The sequence below is a fragment of the Amblyomma maculatum genome, chromosome 6 (assembly GCF_055883805.1).
Source record: "Amblyomma maculatum isolate TAMU_Amacu chromosome 6, ASM5588380v1, whole genome shotgun sequence".
NCBI classification, from domain to species: Eukaryota; Metazoa; Arthropoda; class Arachnida; order Ixodida; family Ixodidae; genus Amblyomma; species Amblyomma maculatum.
This window is the reverse complement of record NC_139349.1, coordinates 145,012,228-145,031,591: the sequence shown is the minus strand read 5'-3', so window position 1 is coordinate 145,031,591 and position 19,364 is coordinate 145,012,228. Positions and strand designations below refer to the sequence as shown.

General features: G+C 45.8%; 2 protein-coding genes across 2 annotated transcripts; both read left to right on the top strand.

Annotated features, from left to right (window-relative positions):
- Positions 1 to 392: 392 nt before the first annotated feature.
- On the top strand, positions 393 to 19,279 carry LOC146186965 (uncharacterized). Its single transcript, XM_084607520.1, has 3 exons — positions 393 to 1,114; positions 10,233 to 10,772; positions 18,822 to 19,279. Exons 1-2 carry the CDS (start codon positions 779 to 781, stop codon positions 10,746 to 10,748), a joined length of 852 nt encoding a protein of 283 aa, XP_084463646.1. The 5' UTR covers positions 393 to 778; the 3' UTR covers positions 10,749 to 10,772; positions 18,822 to 19,279.
- LOC146186966 (uncharacterized) lies at positions 1,093 to 6,677 on the top strand. The gene is made up of 2 exons (XM_084607521.1): positions 1,093 to 2,613; positions 6,512 to 6,677. The coding sequence occupies exons 1-2, from the start codon at positions 2,302 to 2,304 to the stop codon at positions 6,536 to 6,538; spliced, it is 339 nt and encodes a 112-aa protein (XP_084463647.1). The 5' UTR covers positions 1,093 to 2,301; the 3' UTR covers positions 6,539 to 6,677.
- Positions 19,280 to 19,364: the final 85 nt, after the last annotated feature.

Below are 19,364 nucleotides of genomic sequence, written 5' to 3'. Positions count from 1 at the left end.
CTTGACGATCTGAGATCGTGTTTCCAGCTGGAAATTACTTTCGCACAGCATTCGTGGGACACTATTGCTTGGGGACACTTCTCCATTATTCGGGCGAGTTATCTTAATTATGCTCGTATTGATGACGGACACGATGAAATAAGCTTTAGGAAGCTTAAGCTAAGTAACTTTATCTGTTATCTCCTTACAGAGATGTATATAGACCATTTCATGGCCTTCCCCGCAGCGTAGCCAGAGAAAGTTCTCCGCAAGTACAGTTTTTGGCTAATGAATTTCCGACATCACGTGCATCTTCGAAAGAAGTGGTTTCATGATCTCAGTGGAGAAATGAGTATACATTTCTTACTCTGAATAACTGAGAAAACCGCATTTTAATTACGAGGATCCTTCGATCGTGACTAGCATTCATGCTGATCACAAAGCACCGTAGGGTTAATACAAGGTTTGCACCATGGAGGAAGAAAAAAACTTTTCTTTCTTCCTCCATGGTTTGCACCAATCAGTACCTTCTCTCCTATGAGCTCTCCCAGATCCTTCACACGGTGCATCATGCACGTTATGTAAAATAAATTCATGTAGCGGACCAGCGGTACCGATAGCCATAATGCAGTCGAGTCAAGAGGCTTCCGATTCAATTCAATCCAATCCAATCCAACCTAGTGCTCGTTTGACTTGGCGCGCTTGCAGAAGTTGCAAACGCACTTGACCACGTGCGATAACCGCTGTGCCCCTGTGCCCGCAACAAGTTTTCTTTATACAGAAGACGCCACCGGTCAGTATGGGCGACGTGTCATCGCTACGTCTAAGTCAGTATGCGCAGGCCCTTGACGAAGAGGCCCGCCGGCGCTACGAGTGTAAGGTTGGCGAGTGCGGTGGTACCGACCCTTTGTTGTTAACGGACGCTGAACTCTCGTTGATTTCACTCTGCGAAAGTCTTGTGCCAAATGTTGAAAGTTCTGATATTAAGGACTACCTCGTGCACACAACAAGCTACTTAACGCATGATCAATTTAAAGCTGTGAAGTCACTTGAAGCGTACACTTACCTCACTAGTGGATTTGTGCAAGAGCCAAAACTGAAGAAGCTTGCTGATCATGTCATTGTGGTTGCAAAGGTTAGTAACCGTTCCATACTTTCATTAGAGTCCTTCAATGCTCTTTCATGTTCGCAGTGTGAAAATGCGTACTGTTTTTGTTGTGGTCGGTAACGGCTGCGCAGGAAGCAGCCTAGAGTGAAAGAGGAGCGAAAACAATGCCAAACGGGGCCGGGGGTAGTTGACTGGTGTGTGTTCACGATTCGTTCAGGACCTTGAAGAGGTTCTCTCCGAACCCGCAGCGAGAGCGGACGCGTTTTCAGCACCTCCCGCGCTCGTCGTTGCGAAGCTCGATCCGCCGTCCCAAGCCGCCCGGCTCGATTCCCGGAAAAGCTTCTGGGCCACCTCGCGCTGCCGGCTCTTCGCCACCGCTGGCTACGTTTGGAGCTGGGCCTGGCAGGCCTAGCAACCAAGGCTCTCGACACCGAGGAGAACACCGGGGCTGCGATGCAGTACCAGGTGCCTGGGGAAACTATCACTCCGGCTGAAACCCAAAGTGATGACTGGGAAACCGTCATTGCTCTCCGGAACCGCCACCGACCACCGAAAAAAGGCACCAACGCATCTATCGAAGGTGATGGGCGAAACGGAACACCACCTACCACACAAAAAGCTGTGTCGCTGCCGCTACCACGCTGGCGACGCACTCCACTGCCACGACTGCCGCAAGACGACTTAAAGATTGTTGTGCGCCCGCGAGGAGGATGGAACATCACCACCGCTATCCTGAAATCTATACTTCTAGCGTCCTGCAACGCTGCCAAGATACCCCCCCAAGAAGCCTTCCATCAGGACAAGGTGCGGCTGCACCCTATTAACAACCCTAGCTCTCGGCCATCAGCATAGGGGGCCAAGAAGTCACAGTGACAGCGCACCTTGCACCGCCTGATGAAGTGGTAAGAGGTGTCATACACATGGCCTACGCCACACTCAGAACTCCTAGAAGGACTGATCCCCTTCACCAATTGTTGATGCACGCCCCTTCGGACGAAAGGGATCAGTCCTAATCACCTTCGCCAAAGGACTAATTCCAGATTCCATCTGCTATTGGGGAGGCGTACATGTGTGCTATCAACATAAACCCAAAGTAGAGGCCTGTTACAACTGCCAAGAAGCCGGCCACCGACGTGACGGGTGTCCCCTAGCAAATAGTGGACCGATGCTACAATTGTGGCGAACAACACACACTATCCGACCCCCCTACTTGCATGCCCAAGTGTATTGTGTGCGGTGGAAACCATCACACTGGCAACATCTTATGCCAGCACCGGTACGTACGACCACGAAGACCCCCGATCCAGTCAACGCAAGGCCACCAGCCCAGGTCTGAAAACCATTCCCGCCAGTCAACACGGAACAACAGCCACTCCGGGACGAATTCCCGTTCACCATCCAGTGAAAAAAAGCCTAACGTACAGAAAGGACTAACGTGGGCAGACCGAACCAAAGAAACGCCAGCCACAATCCATCCAGAGGCCCGTGAATCTGGACAGGAGGAGCTTCGGGCCCTGAGGGCGGAGGTAAGTCAACTAACCGCTCTACTCCATAACAGCCCCACCCTTCCTACTCCACAACACCTAACCCCTGCCCCAGTGCCACCCCCACCCCCGCCAGATGCCGCAATGAAGACGAATCAAAGCCCAGTGGAAGATAAACCTAAAGAAACCAGCTCCAGCCCCCCAGCAATAAAGCAACGCATTACCCCCAACCCAGAAACACAAACCGGTTCCGTCCCGGCCGAACAACTCGACAAACAAATTCAGAAACTAGTCGAACAATTCGACAAAAAGCTTCAAACCCTTAACTCTCAATTTGAGAGCCAGTATCAAACTTTTTCAGCAAAGTTTGCCAAATGTGCCGCTGCCCTAGAAAGGCGCATGGAAGCCCATATGGAGGCTATGTTTCAGAAACCGGTAGTCATGCAGACCACCGCACTTCATGCAGCTCCCCTACCCCCACCTCAGATAGGAGAGGCTGCTCGGCCAGAAGACGCCTCTGCTGTTCCTGTTTTAAAACCCCCAACGCTTCAACATGGTGGGGCGGGTCCGACTTGATTCCCTGAACATTTTGACATGGAACTGCCGTGGTTTTTGCGGCAAGCGAGCATCATTTCAGCTTCTTCTCCCTACTTTCCTCCCCATCCCTCAAATTCTCCTCTTACAAGAAGCCGGAAAGAAATCCCACATCCCCGGCTACACTCCTATATATTCAGACTCCACAGACGCACTGCACGCTGCCACATTTATACACGGTAGTCTCGCCTATATTACACACCAGGTCGCGGCAGATGCCCCATGCGTAGTTACAGAAATCATACACTCCACCTATTCTCTTCCATCGATCTATGTCACCAACATATACCATTCACACTCATTACCCATTGCCTCGCTAGAATCTCTCCTAAAGAGTATATATAAATTGGTGGGTAGGCACCCTCTACTCATTGGGGGGGAATTTAACAGTCCCCACACAGACTGGGGCTATATCAAAACCACACGCAGAGGCCGCAGATTATGGACCCTTCTTAAAAACCTTAATTTTTCCGTCCGCAACAACTTCAACACACCCACGCGAATTGGCAATAGTGTATGCGTCGACACCAGCCCCGACCTCGTCTTCAGCCGCTGTTTAATAAAGGTGACATGGGACAGAACCCAGCATACATTAGGCAGCGACCACTGCATCATTCTCGCCTCCATCTCCTTATAACAAAAGCGCAAAGCCTACACCACACACAAACTCATCAACTGGGACCATTTCAGGGCTACCCGGAAATCACGTGAATCAGAGCCCATCACTGACATAGAGGCCTGGATGAACTCGCTCACACAAGATCTCCAGACCCACATCCGATACATTGAGACAAAAGGGAGATTCCTACCCTTGACAGCCACCTCGCTCACCTCTGGGAAGCTCACCATAGCCTCTTAGAGCGATGGAAAAGCCAAAAACTGAACAGAATGCTAAAGAAGCGTCTCTCAACACTTCAAGCACAAATCCAACAGCACTCGGAAGACCTCTGCCGCTCCAATTGGAACCAGATCTGTGACAGCAAGTCCTGCAAACTATCCTCTAAAAAAGCCTAGCAACTCCTTCGCCACCTCATAGATCCAACACGAACAAAATCTGCCGTGCAACACCATGTCACTCGCCTCATTCATAAAAACATAGATGACACAGACACCCTAATCGACACCCTCAAAATCACATACACGTCTCCAGGCACTTCTACTGCTCTCCCATGTTACAATAGATGCCCGAACCCAACATTAGACGAAGAAATCACGGAGGCAGAAGTCCGAGCGGCACTTCTTGTGCTACGAACAAATTCTGCTCCAGGCGCAGATCAAATCACAAACTCCCTTCTCCGTAACTTGGACGATAATTCCATCGTGCCGATTACGGATTACTTCAACAAATGCTGGAATGAAGGCACTCTGCCCCAATCATGGCGGCATGCCAAAATCATCTTCATTCCCAAGCCAAACAAACCACTCACGCTACAGAACCTTCGCCCAATTTCCCTGATATCATACCTCGGAAAGCTCTTCGAGCATGTTATTCAAAACAGACTTGCCCGCCATATGGCTGACAACGAATTGTATCCACACAGCATGGTCGGCTTTCGTCCGCACCTGTCGGCTCAGGACACCATGCTGCAGTTAACAAACGACATTTACAACCCCCTCAAACCAGGACACACCAAAGCAGTCCTCGCTTTGGATTTCTCCAAAGCCTTTGATCGCATCCACCTCTTAGCGATTGTTAGTGCACTCTTCTCCGTCAATGTTGGCGAACGCACGTACTCAGACATTAAGGCCTTATCAGATCGAACAGCTGAAATCCATTTTGGCCCCCTAACCTCAGAGAAATTCACCCTCAAAAGTGTAAGCACCCTGAAGGGGTCTGTACTAGCCTCTCTTCAATATCACCCTCATACCTCTTGCTAGCAAATTTAACACCATCCCACACCTACGCTACACACTATATGCTGACAACATAACCATATGGACCACACATGGCAACGGCAGGGAAAGAGAGGAAGCCCTACAAACAGCAGCTACCACCTCCCAAACTCACGCAAGCAGCATAGGGCTATCATGCTCCGCGGAGAAGTCAGAGCTCCTCATCATCCGTCCACGAAACTCTCCGTGTGCCCCGATTTCAGTCTCCATTGAAGACCGGCTTGTCCCTGAGGTTCCCAACCTCAGAATACTAAGACTCCACATCCAATCCAATGAGAAAAACACCATCAACTCCAGCAGATTGCTGGTACCATATCGCACTTCATTATGAGAGTAACAGTAAGGCACAGGGCAATGAAAGAATGCGACTTGTGCGCCTCGTTCAAGCCTTTGTCCTTAGTCGGGTGCTCTACACAACTCGCTACCTCCCACTTGCAAAACACGACATCGACGCTCTAAATATACTCATTCGCAAAGCCTATAAGACCGCACTCAAACTACCCTGCAACACGCCTAACAAACGCTTTGCAGCCCTAGGCATACACAATAGCATTGAGGAGCTCATTGAAGCCCACAAACATGCCCAATACATACGACTCACACGCACATCAACGGGTCGCCACATACTCTCTCATTTTGGAGTCAGAATACCCGCCAATGACCCAGACCTCTTCCCTATCCCCAAGCATATCCACAAGGAGCTTATTATTAAGCCCCTTCCCCGAAATATGCATCCCCATCTCCACGAACAGCGCCGTATAGCCCGTGCTAAGGCACTCCACCGACAGTACGGCTCCGACTCCGAAACCGCATGGGTGGATGCAGCATGCACAGGCATAAGCGCGTGGCTGCCGCAGTAAACTCCTATCTCTCCCCACCTTTTAAGCTGCCACTTCTACCAAACCTCGACTCCGAAGAAGCCGAGAAAGCTGCAATAGCTGCCGCCATAGCATATACGAAAGCAAATTACATTCTCAGCGACTCCAAAACTGCCATTCAAAATTTTGCGCGAGGCAGAGTCCATAGTCCAGCCTTTCACATTCTAAGCTCGTCTGCTGCGCAAAACTCATCCCTCCAAGTGGAGCTGATGTGGGTGCCGGTGCACTCCAGGAACCCCGGCAACGAGGCTGCCGACTTTTTAAAAAAAGCCTGAGGTACCATACACCAGGCACAGGAAGCCTCCGACCTGGGATTCACGAGGGAGCGCATGCACACTTTCAGCGAGCTGACCGAGGCCTACAGAGCTACTCGGCAGCTATACCCTCTGCCTCACTCATTCCTAGGCAATAGACGTGCCACGCTTTGGAGACGTCTCCAAACGCACACCTTCCCATCCCCTCAATCCCTTTCTTACTATCATCCCCTCTATCCTACACCCGCATGCACCCTCTGTCGCGAATCACACGCTAACGTCCTTCACACCTTAACACTCTGCCCGGCGGACCCTCCCCAGCGGGGCCTGGAGCACCTTATCACCTAGGAGGACTGGGAGGCCCTGCTGCGCTCTACGGACCCGGCTGAACAGGAAACTGTCACAAGCCGGGCTACCAGCATAATGGACCTTCGGGGCATGAACGCTTGAGTGCAGTGGGGCCGTGCGGGGGCCCAGGGATCTGCGAGTCCCAAACCCCTTTGCTTAAATAAAGTTTTATCCATCCATCAGGACCTTGAAATTCTTGAATACCCGTGGGTGCCAAAAAAAAAAATTTTAATCTCAAAAATATTGGCTCACAATATGAGATAAGTCACGACCCTACAAACGCTGAAGACTGCCTTCTACTCCAAATTACCCCTGTAAGTGGTCATTAGCGTTCCTATCTAGCTAATAAAGCATTTTCGACTCAACGCTCTAAATTTCCTGAGAAATTAGAATTGAGTTGATTTACATGGTGACTAGAAACGCCTCTCAGACAGACAGACAGATGGAAGACAAGATGGGCTTAACAAGGGTCGGATTATGACTATTGGATGCCCAGGACTGATGTGCATGTGGGCCCGCCCTCCTCCGTGTTGGCTATCCCTAGCCACGGCCATAATGCATTTACTGGAATATGCTCAAAAGTTCATTTTAACTGCACTAAATACAAAACAAAGTGCAAATAATGGGATTTGTGCAATAGTAATACATTGTCATTAGGGTTAATTACGACACAGGACACAAATGCAGTCATTAATTTTCACGTGAGATTACAAGGTACATTTCCTAACGCAATGTGACATGGACTTTATCTTTCGTTCTCCCAAAGTGAGAGAAGGTAGTGATGTAACTATACGTGGTATGCACTGCGCCCACATGGTGCCCAACTATGCCGGCGGCGGCCATTTTTGCGGTGCACGTAGCAAACGAACTCCTGCCAGTACTGCTCCAAAAGCGTGCTTTCGTCGCGTTACGGTGGCTCGCGTGCTACATTCATGTTGTCACTTAAGCTCTGCATGCATCGGAAATCGGGCCTTTAATTGTCGCACTCGATAGCTGCGCGAAAATGCGTCTTAACAAATGCCACTCATGGTGGACACATGCATTGGTTAGCGCTGCTCAAGTCGAGGTGCGTGAGAAGGGCGCAGCGACAAACGTTGTTCGTAAGATTAGGTTTCCCTCTATTCCGGAAAGAAAGCTCGGACAAGGGTGACAACATCAGTTCCGTGAATCCGGAAAGCATCATGTCGTTCTGCGACGGGTGTACGGGGATCTGGCATTATTCTAGATGATGTATCTGCGACCCTTGATTTCGATCTGTTCTGCATATGTGACAGAGACATAATGCTTCAGAGTTTACCCTGGGGGTTACCTGCGAAGGCTTTGGATGAGGTGCATCCCGGATAAGCACAGGATGGCACCAATTATGTTTTCCCAAAAGCTGTACGTTTGAAATATGTGACCTCGTCCTTTTTCGGACCTTGAAATGATCCGTCCTTGGGGCATATGCGCTGTTTCCAGGGGGTGTCCTGGCCACCCTGACGATTGCTTTTTTTTCTTGTACACATGCTAGGAATCTATGCTTGCTTCAGGACGATAATACAAGCTCAGCAACCAGCCAGTTTAGCTCGATCACTGGACTGTACGAGTACTATGTTTACTGATTTACACGTGAAAGACAGAGACGACAGGGATGAAGCGCGAACTACCGAGTATCGGCTGCACACTCGCATGTCGACTTCTGTTAACACGCACAGCGCACAGTCCAAAAAGTAACCATCACCATGCACTTAGCTCAGTTTGGTGCCTTAATGATCTCCATTAATTATGACAGTGGATAACAACTTTGTATAAAAAAAACATTTCTCAAGTGTGGCAACAATAACGCTTCCAAATTGCTACTCCGATTTCACAGAAGCGCTGCTGCCCTTGACCATCATCTGCGTTTCGAGTCAGTCCACGGCGTCGTCGGACCTGTTTCTCGACCTCGGCTCAAGCAGGGCAGGTGCCCATCCTAAGTGGTGCTTATTTGAGATCCAGTTTCTTGCTCAGCGTCAGTGCATACCACCTATTGGAGGGGTGGAGAAGTTTTCCTTCTTACCCCACATATTGTCCTCATTGCAATATTTGGGTGCAACATTATGGGGCAACATAGCATGACTCTGTTTGTTGAAGTACCATATATTTTCACATTCTCATAAATAAGTATTTTTAAGGGTCTCTGCTGAACTTTTTTTCGGCTTGGGTTACCTTGTATCCCTAAGCTTTACACCTCTTTTGCAAGCAAATGTAAGTAAATCTATCTCGAGGTGGAACCCTCAAGAGCCCATTGTTCCTTTGACAATCTTTTGGAAGGCTGATTTTTCTGGTCTTCTCCCCGTTTTCCACTTTTCTCTCTGAGGAGTGGCCTCCTCATTTGAGCGCCACTGATGTCGGGTTTAAAGCCATCATGCACAGCCAACGTCACAACATCATGTTGTCTTTTTTTGCTTTTGGGGCCTGCAATGCGAATTAGAACGTCATGCTAGGTAGAAAGTGCAAGTGCATCCCGTCTGACTTGCTTGAATGTGTGTGTTATGGCAATTGATGACAGTAGGATTGAGTGATCTACATAAATCAAAGTGCATGTTGCTGCAAAGGAGATTTTCATGGTGACTGTAGTTGAATCTGCACTAGAAAGTAACCTAAAGAACTAGGCATCTCTTGTCAGTGGCATCAAAAAGCACCTGTGCTTTTCAAAATTTAAAGTGTGCTGGAAAAGAATAGCTTGTGCAAGATAGTGACAATGCATTAGAAGCTAAAAGTCAGCAAGTACGTCTGAAAGGAAGTCAGTGAAGCTGGAGCTTGAGAACCTGCATGAAAATGAACATTTGCAAAATAATGCTGATATTTGTGTGATAGTTACTGTTATTCTGTTCAAGGATGCACTGTGCCCCCCCCCCCTCCTTGCTTCACGCAGAGATGTCTCGACGACACTGGTGCAAGAAACTATACAATTTATTTGGCAAACAAACTTTGTAAACATCTTCGGCAAAACCTTAAACTTGAAGCTTTAGGCAGCCCTCCACAAACTCGGTCGGACTTCCATTATAGTTCTCAAACAACTGACAGCAAACCAAGCAATGCATGCCTGCAAACCAAGCAATGCGTGCCTGCAATCCCTGTGAAAGCTGCCAAGCACTGTCGATACCAGGCCCAAGTAACAACACATTAATGTAGTTAACAAGTTGACTCTTCGGTGTCTATTGCCGTCTGTCACGTAGTGTTGGGACACAGCAACACATGAAGCTAGAGAGAACGCTGCTGATGCCGTACCACCTCATTACTCTGATAGCTCCAGCTCGACGACAGAGTGAGCAAGTGCATTTAGTAGCTTTGGATATGCTCTCTTTCTTGCAAAAGTGGGGGCGCTTAAATTTGCGAAAGTACTGTAACTGTTTGTCAAGGCTAACAGTTTTTGCTGAAAGGCCAGAGAAATAAAAGCAGAAGTGGTAGACACGAAGAGGGAAACTGGAGCTAAGCGAGAGTCAAAGGGTTGTCAGTTTGTATGATCCAAAAAGTTACTTCTTTCCTTCCTTAATTATAATGCCTTTCGTATCCTTGAAATCTTGCAATGCTTGAATTTCAAGATCCCGAGTGTTTTGCGCTAACCCTGTTACTGCTGTGCCGTACCTGTATTTAGAGATGAAGCGATGCCTTAGCATAAGTTATGAGGTGGACTTCATTCAGCATTTAAATACGTATGCTTCTTGTCCAGGTCGATCACGGCCAGATGCTGTCTGCACAGCCATTGGAATCGTGGCTCGTTATCCGGCACGATGGCCTTGTGAAGTTGGCACACTGCGCATGCATAGCAGGCCTTGGAGAGGCTTGCTCACACATTGCAGCGGTGCTGTTTTATCTACAAGCCACTGCTGCGTTCTACAAACGCGAAGCCTGTCGTAATGGTGACGACACCTGGCTTCCACCACACATTGAGAACATGCTCTATGTACCAATCTCAGAAATTGACTTTACATCTGGTAAGTTGAAGAACAAACGCCGTGCCACTCGAAGCCCACGCAGTGAAAGGCGCAAGGCCGTCAAGGAGCCTACGGAGAAGGAGTGGGCTACATTTCTTGAAGCTGTCAGTAAAGCGGAGCCAAGAGCAGCCATCCTTTCAGTGACTCCTGGTTATGCTGACCGGTTCCTTGCTGCTGTTACAAAAGTGCCCGCCAGCTCTTCTAAGGGGCTTGAAAAGAGACAGTCTGCTAGGAAAGGAGGAGGTAATTGAAGAAGGCCGCAATGCTACCATGGCGTAAGTTCGGCAGTGCCTTTCTCACCCTTCTTGTGTATTGTGCACCTGCTGTTTGTTTACACTGTATCTAGATTTTTTAGCAAAGCAGAACACACACACTAAATAAAAGCTGGCTGCATACGTGCTTCCTGCAGTTCATATAAGGAAGCTATCAGTATTTTAATAGTTAAGATGAACCATTAAAGAGAGGAGGGGACAGAGGTGTGGAGGAAGTTAAAAGCTGAGCATGTTTGATTTTGCTAGCACGCATATTCAATTATAAATTCGTTGAGTAATAAAGACGTACAAATGCGTCATGAAAAAATGTGGAGGACGTTTAAGCTTCGCCTTTAAGAATGGAACACAATAGCAGCGCGCCCCGTTTGCACCGTCTACTCATTTGCTTGTCACGCTTTTGAGTGACACAAAGACGTAGTTCACATGATACAACACTCGTTAACTTGTCGAAAGCATGACTGTTTGGTAATTACTTGTTCCGAAACGTGATTCTGACATTATACAATTTTGTATTGTGTTCTGCGTACTGCAGATTTTCTTGCTCCTCTGTTTGTTTAGAGGTCACGCGCATTCATAATCTCGCTCACTCACCACACATTATATATTAATCCTTCCGGGACGTAGAAGCGCTGCCAGCCACCTTGCCGAAGCGCGTGAACCTCAAGTTGCAGTCGTAGTTCGTCGGCAACATCGTTGCCGATCCGAGCCGGCACGATGAAGATCTCGGAGGCCATGCCCTGTCTATTTTATTCCGTGTGCCACACGCATGATGGCTCTACGTGCACGCCAAGCGAAGGGGAAGTACAGCGGGAAAATAATTTGCCACTCGCTTAACTGCGTGTTGTGTAATTCTGTAATTTTCATGCTCATAATTATTATTATACGCCACAATACACTTCTCTAAGGGACATTTCTGAGACAACACCGCAATCAATAGACGCGCCTTTGTCCATTTCAAACCATCTAGCTGGCGTGGCGGAGTGGTTACCCGAAGGCCCACGTTCGATTCCTCAGGTCGGCAATTTTTCCCACTTGTTTTTATTTATTAATGCTTCTGGGAATTTTCGCTCACGGCCAACGGCGGACGATGCAGGACGGCGGCCACCGCCGACGACACCGACTTTTCAGCGACACGGAGCCCTTAACGCTATCGCGTTAAAAGTATTGGGTGATTCCAATAAGATCGAACAAAAGATAGTGTGTCGACCTTTTCGGTTTATTTCAAAATGTTTTATATTTCTACCTGATGACTGGAAACAAGAGATCTCCAATTGGTATTGCTGTGAAGAATTCTTTTCACGAACAGGGAATTATTAATAATGAAGAGGTGGAGGTGCCGCATTTGTCTTCTCTGTTGTTTTGGCCAAGTCTGGTTATGAATGACCTGAAACATAACAAAGTTAGGTAGCTGAAAATTCTCTGACTAGACATACTCATATTTTTATCTGTATTCAGTTGCTTTTTGCCTTTTCTGGGTAGTATAGATGCTTTTATAATATTTCTCATAATCGACCTAGGAGACGACATTTTACCTACATTGCAGGCCTTTATATAAATAAAGTTTATGGCCGTGCGGCAATAACTCTGTGCGGGGGGTATATAATCAGGCGCATGTACACCCCTGACGCTCGTTTTAAGAGGTGGTGCAGTGAGAGCTCGTTTTCGTGTTCTCGGACCGATAGAGTTTGAAATCTAAGGTAGCTGTTTAACGCATTTGCGCTGGAGCTATTCTATTCAGCCTTCGTTTGCACTGCACGCAGACGCCGATAACACGGCAGTGAAGGAAGCAAGATCATAGCACTATATCGGGGAGCTTTGAGTGCCCGCTTCATCCGCATCGGCGTATGCTGCTGTGGCATGAGAAACTGTGCTGCGCTAGATACGATCCCTGGCAAGCATGATCGTGGCTCTACAGTGGCAAAGGGATGTTTCGAACCCCCCCCCCCAAAAAAAAAAGAAAAATTAAAGAGCACTGCAGAATCTGCATTGGAGTAATGCGAAAGCACAGATACTGCTGTTGGTTGCTTTCGGTTGCTTCTAGGTGCTTAATTCACTTCTTGTTTAACCATTTTAGTCTTTGGTACTTTCAAATTGCACGCCAATCCCTTCCTATACCATTTTTCGGCTCTACTTCTGGTTGCGTGATGTCAAGCCCTGACGTCACATTAATTCACTTCTTGTTTACGCATTTCAATCTTTGGTACTCTCAAAGTGTGCGCCAATCCCTCCCTATGCCCTTTTACGGCTCTATTACCGGTTGCGTAACGTCACATCCTTGACGTTACCCTAATTGTCTGCCTTAATTAACTACTTTAGTCATTGGTACTTTCAAATTGTGCGCCAATCCTTTCCTGTGTCCTTTTGTAGCTCTACTTCAGGCTGCGTAACATCATATCCTTGACGTCACCTTAACTGACTGATTTATTAACTATTTTAGTATTTGATACACTCAAATGCGGTGCCAAGCCATTAGCCAATGAGACCATTTTTGCCTTTACTTTGACATTTTTGCCTCTAAATAATTGCCTAATCATCTTATTGGCCTAATTATTTCTTCTGATACAACATTACGTCACCCTCTATCGATTGACACCACTCATTAACCTCTATCACTTCTCAATTACAACTGCGACGGACACGATTTTGCTGACGCAGTCTGCAGACAGAAACCTGTGAACAGTGAAGTAACGCTTTCGCATTAAAAAGAAAAGCAAAACTATGAGTAACCGGATGCACGCAGCTATCTAGGATGATAGCAGCCAGACTGAAATGGGCCTTTGCCGCATGTTCAATCTGCTGTTCACTGTTCATTCGACACCGATAGTGTTCGCGCTTCGCTCTTTCTCTACTATTCCTGTGCGTCTCATGGTAACAAAGTACAGCTCTGAGCGAGTGTATTGTGCTGACTACCTTTCAAAGCACAAGAAGCTCAGTGCAAAGAAGCGAAATTTGCGCAGTGTTACCTACCTAAACATCAATGTTTCGAAGCAAATTCTAACATCTGGAAGATCAGTGACTATGAATGCGACGGACTTCTTGTGCTACCTATGCTTTTACTACCTTTGCAGTGAAATATCTTCATGGAACACGCAGTTGACTGATGACATTTTTGTGCTCCCTGAAGAAATAAAGGTTTCACTACGACCACCCCCTGAAGAAGAAATCAATGTCATCAGCTAGAGCATTGTGACTAGTGGTGTGTCCCCTTTGGAACCTCCTGGCCCAGTGAAAAGACAGGATAGGCTTGCTTACATCAAGAGAAAACTGGGAAGTGCAGAAGGCAGTAGCCGATGACATTCGCCGCAAGGAACACCGGGAGTACAATGAAGGTGATGCACCGGGTACTTCTGCCGACTGAAAGGGCTCCTTGTGCGCGCTGTGGACCGTAAGCTTTTGGCAAGCCTATGCAGCATCAACAACACCTCTTCACTTTCCTGCAATCAACACTAACAAAAAGTGAGATCAAGAAGCTTATTCCTGAAGCATCGATTTATGAGATCAACAAGTCAAGGAAATTGAAAGATCTCAGCTTATGGTAGCGACCAGATATTTTCACCAGTCACAAAGTGAGCCAAATTAAATTCACAAATTAATTTTCACAAATAAACCCAAAGCAACAAGGCCACTGATCATGCGATTCGAAGGCATGTGCAGTGAGCTGCAGATCCTGGACACCTTGCCTGATGTCGCACAAAACAACAGCCCTCTACCTCCATGGTACAGTCTTCCTGAAATCTGTGACCTCACTCTCACACAGTTTCCAAAAACCAAAACCCCACAAGAGCACATTATTCAGGAATTCCTAAATTTGCAGGAAAAGTACAAAAACTTCACAGACATTTATACCGATGGATCTAAAACTGCTGTGTACACTGGAAGTGCAGTTGTGCAAGGAGATTCTGTGGAAATCATAAGACTTCCACACTGTGCGTCTATTTTCACTGCTGAATCCTATGCCATTTCTCTTGCCGTAGAGAAAATATTAAAAGAGAATGTCATAAACAGCATTATATTTACAGACTCTCTAAGTGTTCTCACAGCTCTAAATTCCAGAAATGCAGCTGCTCCTTTACTTGGAAACATAATACACAATATAACAACAGCCATAGCTCGAGGATACAACGTAAAATTCTGCTGGGTCCCGAGTCACGTGGGCATTAAAGGCAATGACAGAGCAGACACATGTGCTGCTGAAGCCCGCGACAAGCAAATAAAGAGCATAAGCATACCTTACAAAGACTGTACGAAACTTGTACATCTCAAATTAAAAGAAAAATGGCAGTCTGCCTGGGACAGTGAAGTGGGAAATAAACTACACTTGGTAAAGCCCATTTTGGGAGAATGGATGTCGTGCCGGCATAAGGAGCGTTTTATAGAAGTGATCCTATGCCGTCTCCGCATTGGACACACGCACCTGACACACAATTTTTTGTTGAAAAAAGAAGAGAAACCACGATGCGAAAAATGCGGAGAGGAACTAACTATTAACCACATTTTATTCACATGCGCAAGTCTTGAAAGGATAAGAAAAAAATTTTTTGCAAAATTTTACAAAGAATACATTCCTTTTCACCCTAAACTGATTTTAGATGATGATGGACTTGTTGATTTATCTTGTGTTTTTAGTTTCATAAGGGAAGCAAATGTTTTACACAAACTGTAGGAAAAAATGAAACATACGTCACTAAGAGAATCTGAAACCTTGTGCTCACATCATGGTGTTGGCAGCTTAAGCGCCATTGGATCTAAAACAACCCAAGTTTTTATCAGGAGATTTTTTAAACAAATTAGTTTTCAACACACTCATTTTCCCATTTCTTGCAAAACAAAACTTTCACCTTGCTCGTGGCGCATGATAGCCTTAGTTGCTTATGCGCCAAAAAACACAACACAACACAACAAAGTGAGCTCTGAGTGCATATCTGCAGCGCATGAGTACTACACGAAGCACGAGTTGGAATGTTCCAGGCAAAGTCCTTACAGAAAGGATGTCCTGTCAGTTACGATCGATGGAGAAAAAACATTTGTAACAAAGCGTTTCATGAAAAGATCCATTAGAGAAGCATTCCGCTTATAAAAAAAATGACCATCTTGATTCTGGTATTGGCCTGTCAAAATTATGCGTGACTATAGACTTTGCAAAGTGGCTTGTTGGGCGGGTTGGTTGGACATTGTGTTAAAACAGCGCTAGAAACATGCACAGATAGAAAGACAAACACACATTGCGCTCAACTGTTCAGTTCAGTGCAATGTGTGTATGTCTTTCTATCTGTGCGTGTTTCTAGTGCTGTTTTAACATAATATAAACTTTGCCTTGTCTCTCTTGAGAACACTGCAGGTAACAGAATCGATGCTGATGATCTTCAATCAACATTCATTTGCATTCAGTCTTCAGCACAGTGCCTTTTGGCAAATGCAATCAGCGTTTAAAAGGCGGGTCTCTGACAGTGGAGGAACTTAATAACCCCAGAAGACGAAGAAATATTGCTAGCCATGTGGGAGTCGGGCAACTTTGTGAAAAAAGTTTTGTGTGCCGACAATTTTTTAAAAATCATTTTTGGGTGTTGATAACAAAATAGATCGTGCACAACCACATTTGGAGAACACAAGATAAAGCTGCTTACGAGGAAACGCAATGCACGCATCGTGGGAGCATTTTATTCCTTTGATTTTGCCAAGAACTGGATTGTCGCTCTTCCTGACAATATTTAAGCATACCACTTGGCAACAGCAGCAGGTGTGCGCTTTTACATGCGTGGTCACAACAAGAAAATCAACAGTTTCACTACTGTTAGTGATGACTTGAGCCACGACTCCGCTTACGCCTGCTTTGCTCTAAAGAAAGTGAGAGGATGTGTAGACGATAACTTGCCAGTGTACTCCAAGGTGACATGTGTGAGTGATGGAGCTGCCAGTCACTTCAAAAATAGATACCAGCTTTTCCATTTTGGGAAAAAGCGACTGTCCCAATACCTAATGGATATTCTCAGCAACTGGACATGGCAAAATGCGTGCAACGAAGTTGGAGACTCATAAAGCATCAGGCAGTACTGAACAACTTGAGAACAAACCCTGAAAGTACAATACAAGCAGCCAGCAACTTTGTGACTATTTTATCAGAAAAACTGAAAGATGTGCATCTGCTGCATCTTGATGAAAAACAAGTTGTTGCCTTCCGTGAGTTGAAAAAGGAAGAGTGGATGACAGTGCGCCCTTTCCATGTCATTCAGTCACGGCATGTATGGCAGCCGTCAAGTCAAAAGAAGAGTCTTCTGTATTGTATGTGGCACGCGGAGCTGGGACTGCGTAGAAGAAACTGTGTGTACAGAAATGAAGGCAATAGAAGTTGTCGAATAAACGATTGCAGCCCACGAAGATTGTGTTTTAATGAGGCAGTTCTCCATGACCTTCACAATTTCTTTTATTTCGCTACAAATTATTTGAAATATGTTGCGTTCTCATTGACTTTATCATCTTTTTTTATAATCCGCATTTTCGTGAAGCTGAGACGCAAAAAATGTCTGCGTGCTGCTCGACACCACAACATGTTAGGAACTCCACGTTTCCAAAACTGATTGCGAATCATTCACTATGGTGTGTGACAGCTAATTTGCAACGTCGAGACATAAATGACTAGATGTAGTATTGTGTCAAAATTGAAAAATAAGTGTTTCACAAATGTCATAGAATCTTCAGACCTGCCTGACGCGTTGAGCCTTCCGCAAGTGCCTTATTGAAGTGGTCGTAGTTACTAGTGCAAAAATATTGTGCGACTACAATGGACCATTTGTTGTTTTTGCCCAACTTAGCAAGCTGAATTATTGCATCGCTCGCCTCACCAAAGCGGCCGTCGCTCTGCAAAAAGTGAAGTCGCGCACGTCGTTCGTTTAAAGCAGTATCGATCACGCGACAATGTTTAAGTCGCCCAGCGGGCTTCAGCTGCATCGGGGGAAGTGTGACGCCCAGAAATAGAGACATGAGAAGATGTGGTCGACAAAGAAGCGGCTCGTGCTGGGACTCACAAGTGGACACAGCTGGGTCTTCGACGCTCGTCTTGCGTTGACTGAAACCTCGCTTGTAACAATATTATGCAATATGTTTTTAATGATTTGAAAGCTGAAGTAGAGGAGAACAGGTGGGCGAAGTTTAAGAAATATTAGACATTTTTTTTTGTCTCCAGAAATTTTCATTCTTCGCAGTATTCTTGAAATTAGTGCAATCATATCTTTATATTGAAACGTTACATAAATATAAGTTTCGGTAGTTTGATAGGTAAGTATGCTGCGAACGTAGTACAGAATTATTGCCGCTCTGCCACAAACCTCGATATATATAAAGGTGCGCAAAATAGGTGAAATTTCGTCTCCTAGGCCGAGTTTGAGACATTTTATAAAAGCATCCGCTCTACCTAGAAAAGGCAAAAGCAAGTGAATACAAACAAAAATATGCGTATGTTTAGTCAGAGAATTTTCAGCTACCTAACTTAATATATTTTGTGTAATTCATAACAAAGTTGGCCAAAACAGCAGAGGAGGCAAGCACGGCACTCCACCTCTACATCATTAATAATTCCCTATTTGTCGAAAAAGTTTTCCGCAGCAAAACCAATTGCAGATCTCTTCTTTCCAGTCATCAGGCAACAATATATAAAATTTTGAAATGGATCTAAAAGGTCCACCGACCATCCTTTGTTCGATCTTGCATGGAATCACCCTAATGCTGCTAGACAAACTGTATGTCAAGCACGTTTTTTTTTTTTTTTTTTTTTTTTTTTTCAGTATGATGTGTGGTAAAGTTATGGTAAAACAAAGTTAAAAACAGCAAATTCTTAGAACAGATCGATTAGGTTTGTGAAGGTAGAGTATGGACATTCAAAGTACTGCTGACGCCTACACTATGAGGAGGCCATAAAGATGAAAGTTTGAGTGAGCTTTGTGCCGTGCAGCAACTTGCTACACAATTCTGCTGTACCAGATGCAACTGAGAATTTAAGTTCATGTGCTGCAGTAAAAACTTGAGTTTACATGACCGTATGGTATAACCATTGTGCAGGTCTGCCGTGCAGTGGAAGCGACAACAAAGAAACAAGAAAAAGTGACTTGGTTTGCATTCAGAGCAGGGGGACTGCATCGAATGGGCATTCTGCTTGCTGCACTTCACTGTCAACCACCCTTGTTAAAAGCATTTGTTCGAAAAATAAACAATTTTTCCACTTGAGCAAGAGAATGGGCCAATCCAAAGAGCATATTGCTCAGAAGGATTACATTTCTTATGTCGGGGATGCACATGAACTTTGATTGCATTACCTCTAACTTGCAGAGTTACTCAGAATATCCATTCTTGGCTGCATTGCCTGATGGGCTTGTGTCTTGCGATTACTGTGGCAAAGGAGGACTTGTAATTGTCTTTGCGGAGCAAAAAGCTATGACCTATAGCATGCCCTGTACATGGCATGTTAGAGCACGGTCCTGATGGTGCATTACATCTTGCAACAAATATTTTTTTAAAGTTCAGATTTAAATGTTTGTGACTGGTCTCCCTAATGTCGCCTTTATGATGTGGGTTATGAATTGGTGCTATATCAAAAGGGTTGAG

Excerpts from the sequence above, each read along its gene's own strand:
- LOC146186965 (XM_084607520.1), top strand. The coding sequence starts at position 779 with ATGGGCGACGTGTCATCGCTACGTCTAAGTCAGTATGCGCAGGCCCTT. Across the intron at positions 1,115-10,232 it reads ATGTCATTGTGGTTGCAAAG|GTCGATCACGGCCAGATGCT; the intron begins GTTAGTAACCGT and ends CTTCTTGTCCAG.
- LOC146186966 (XM_084607521.1), top strand. The coding sequence starts at position 2,302 with ATGCCCAAGTGTATTGTGTGCGGTGGAAACCATCACACTGGCAACATC. Across the intron at positions 2,614-6,511 it reads TTCGGGCCCTGAGGGCGGAG|CGGGGCCTGGAGCACCTTAT; the intron begins GTAAGTCAACTA and ends GACCCTCCCCAG.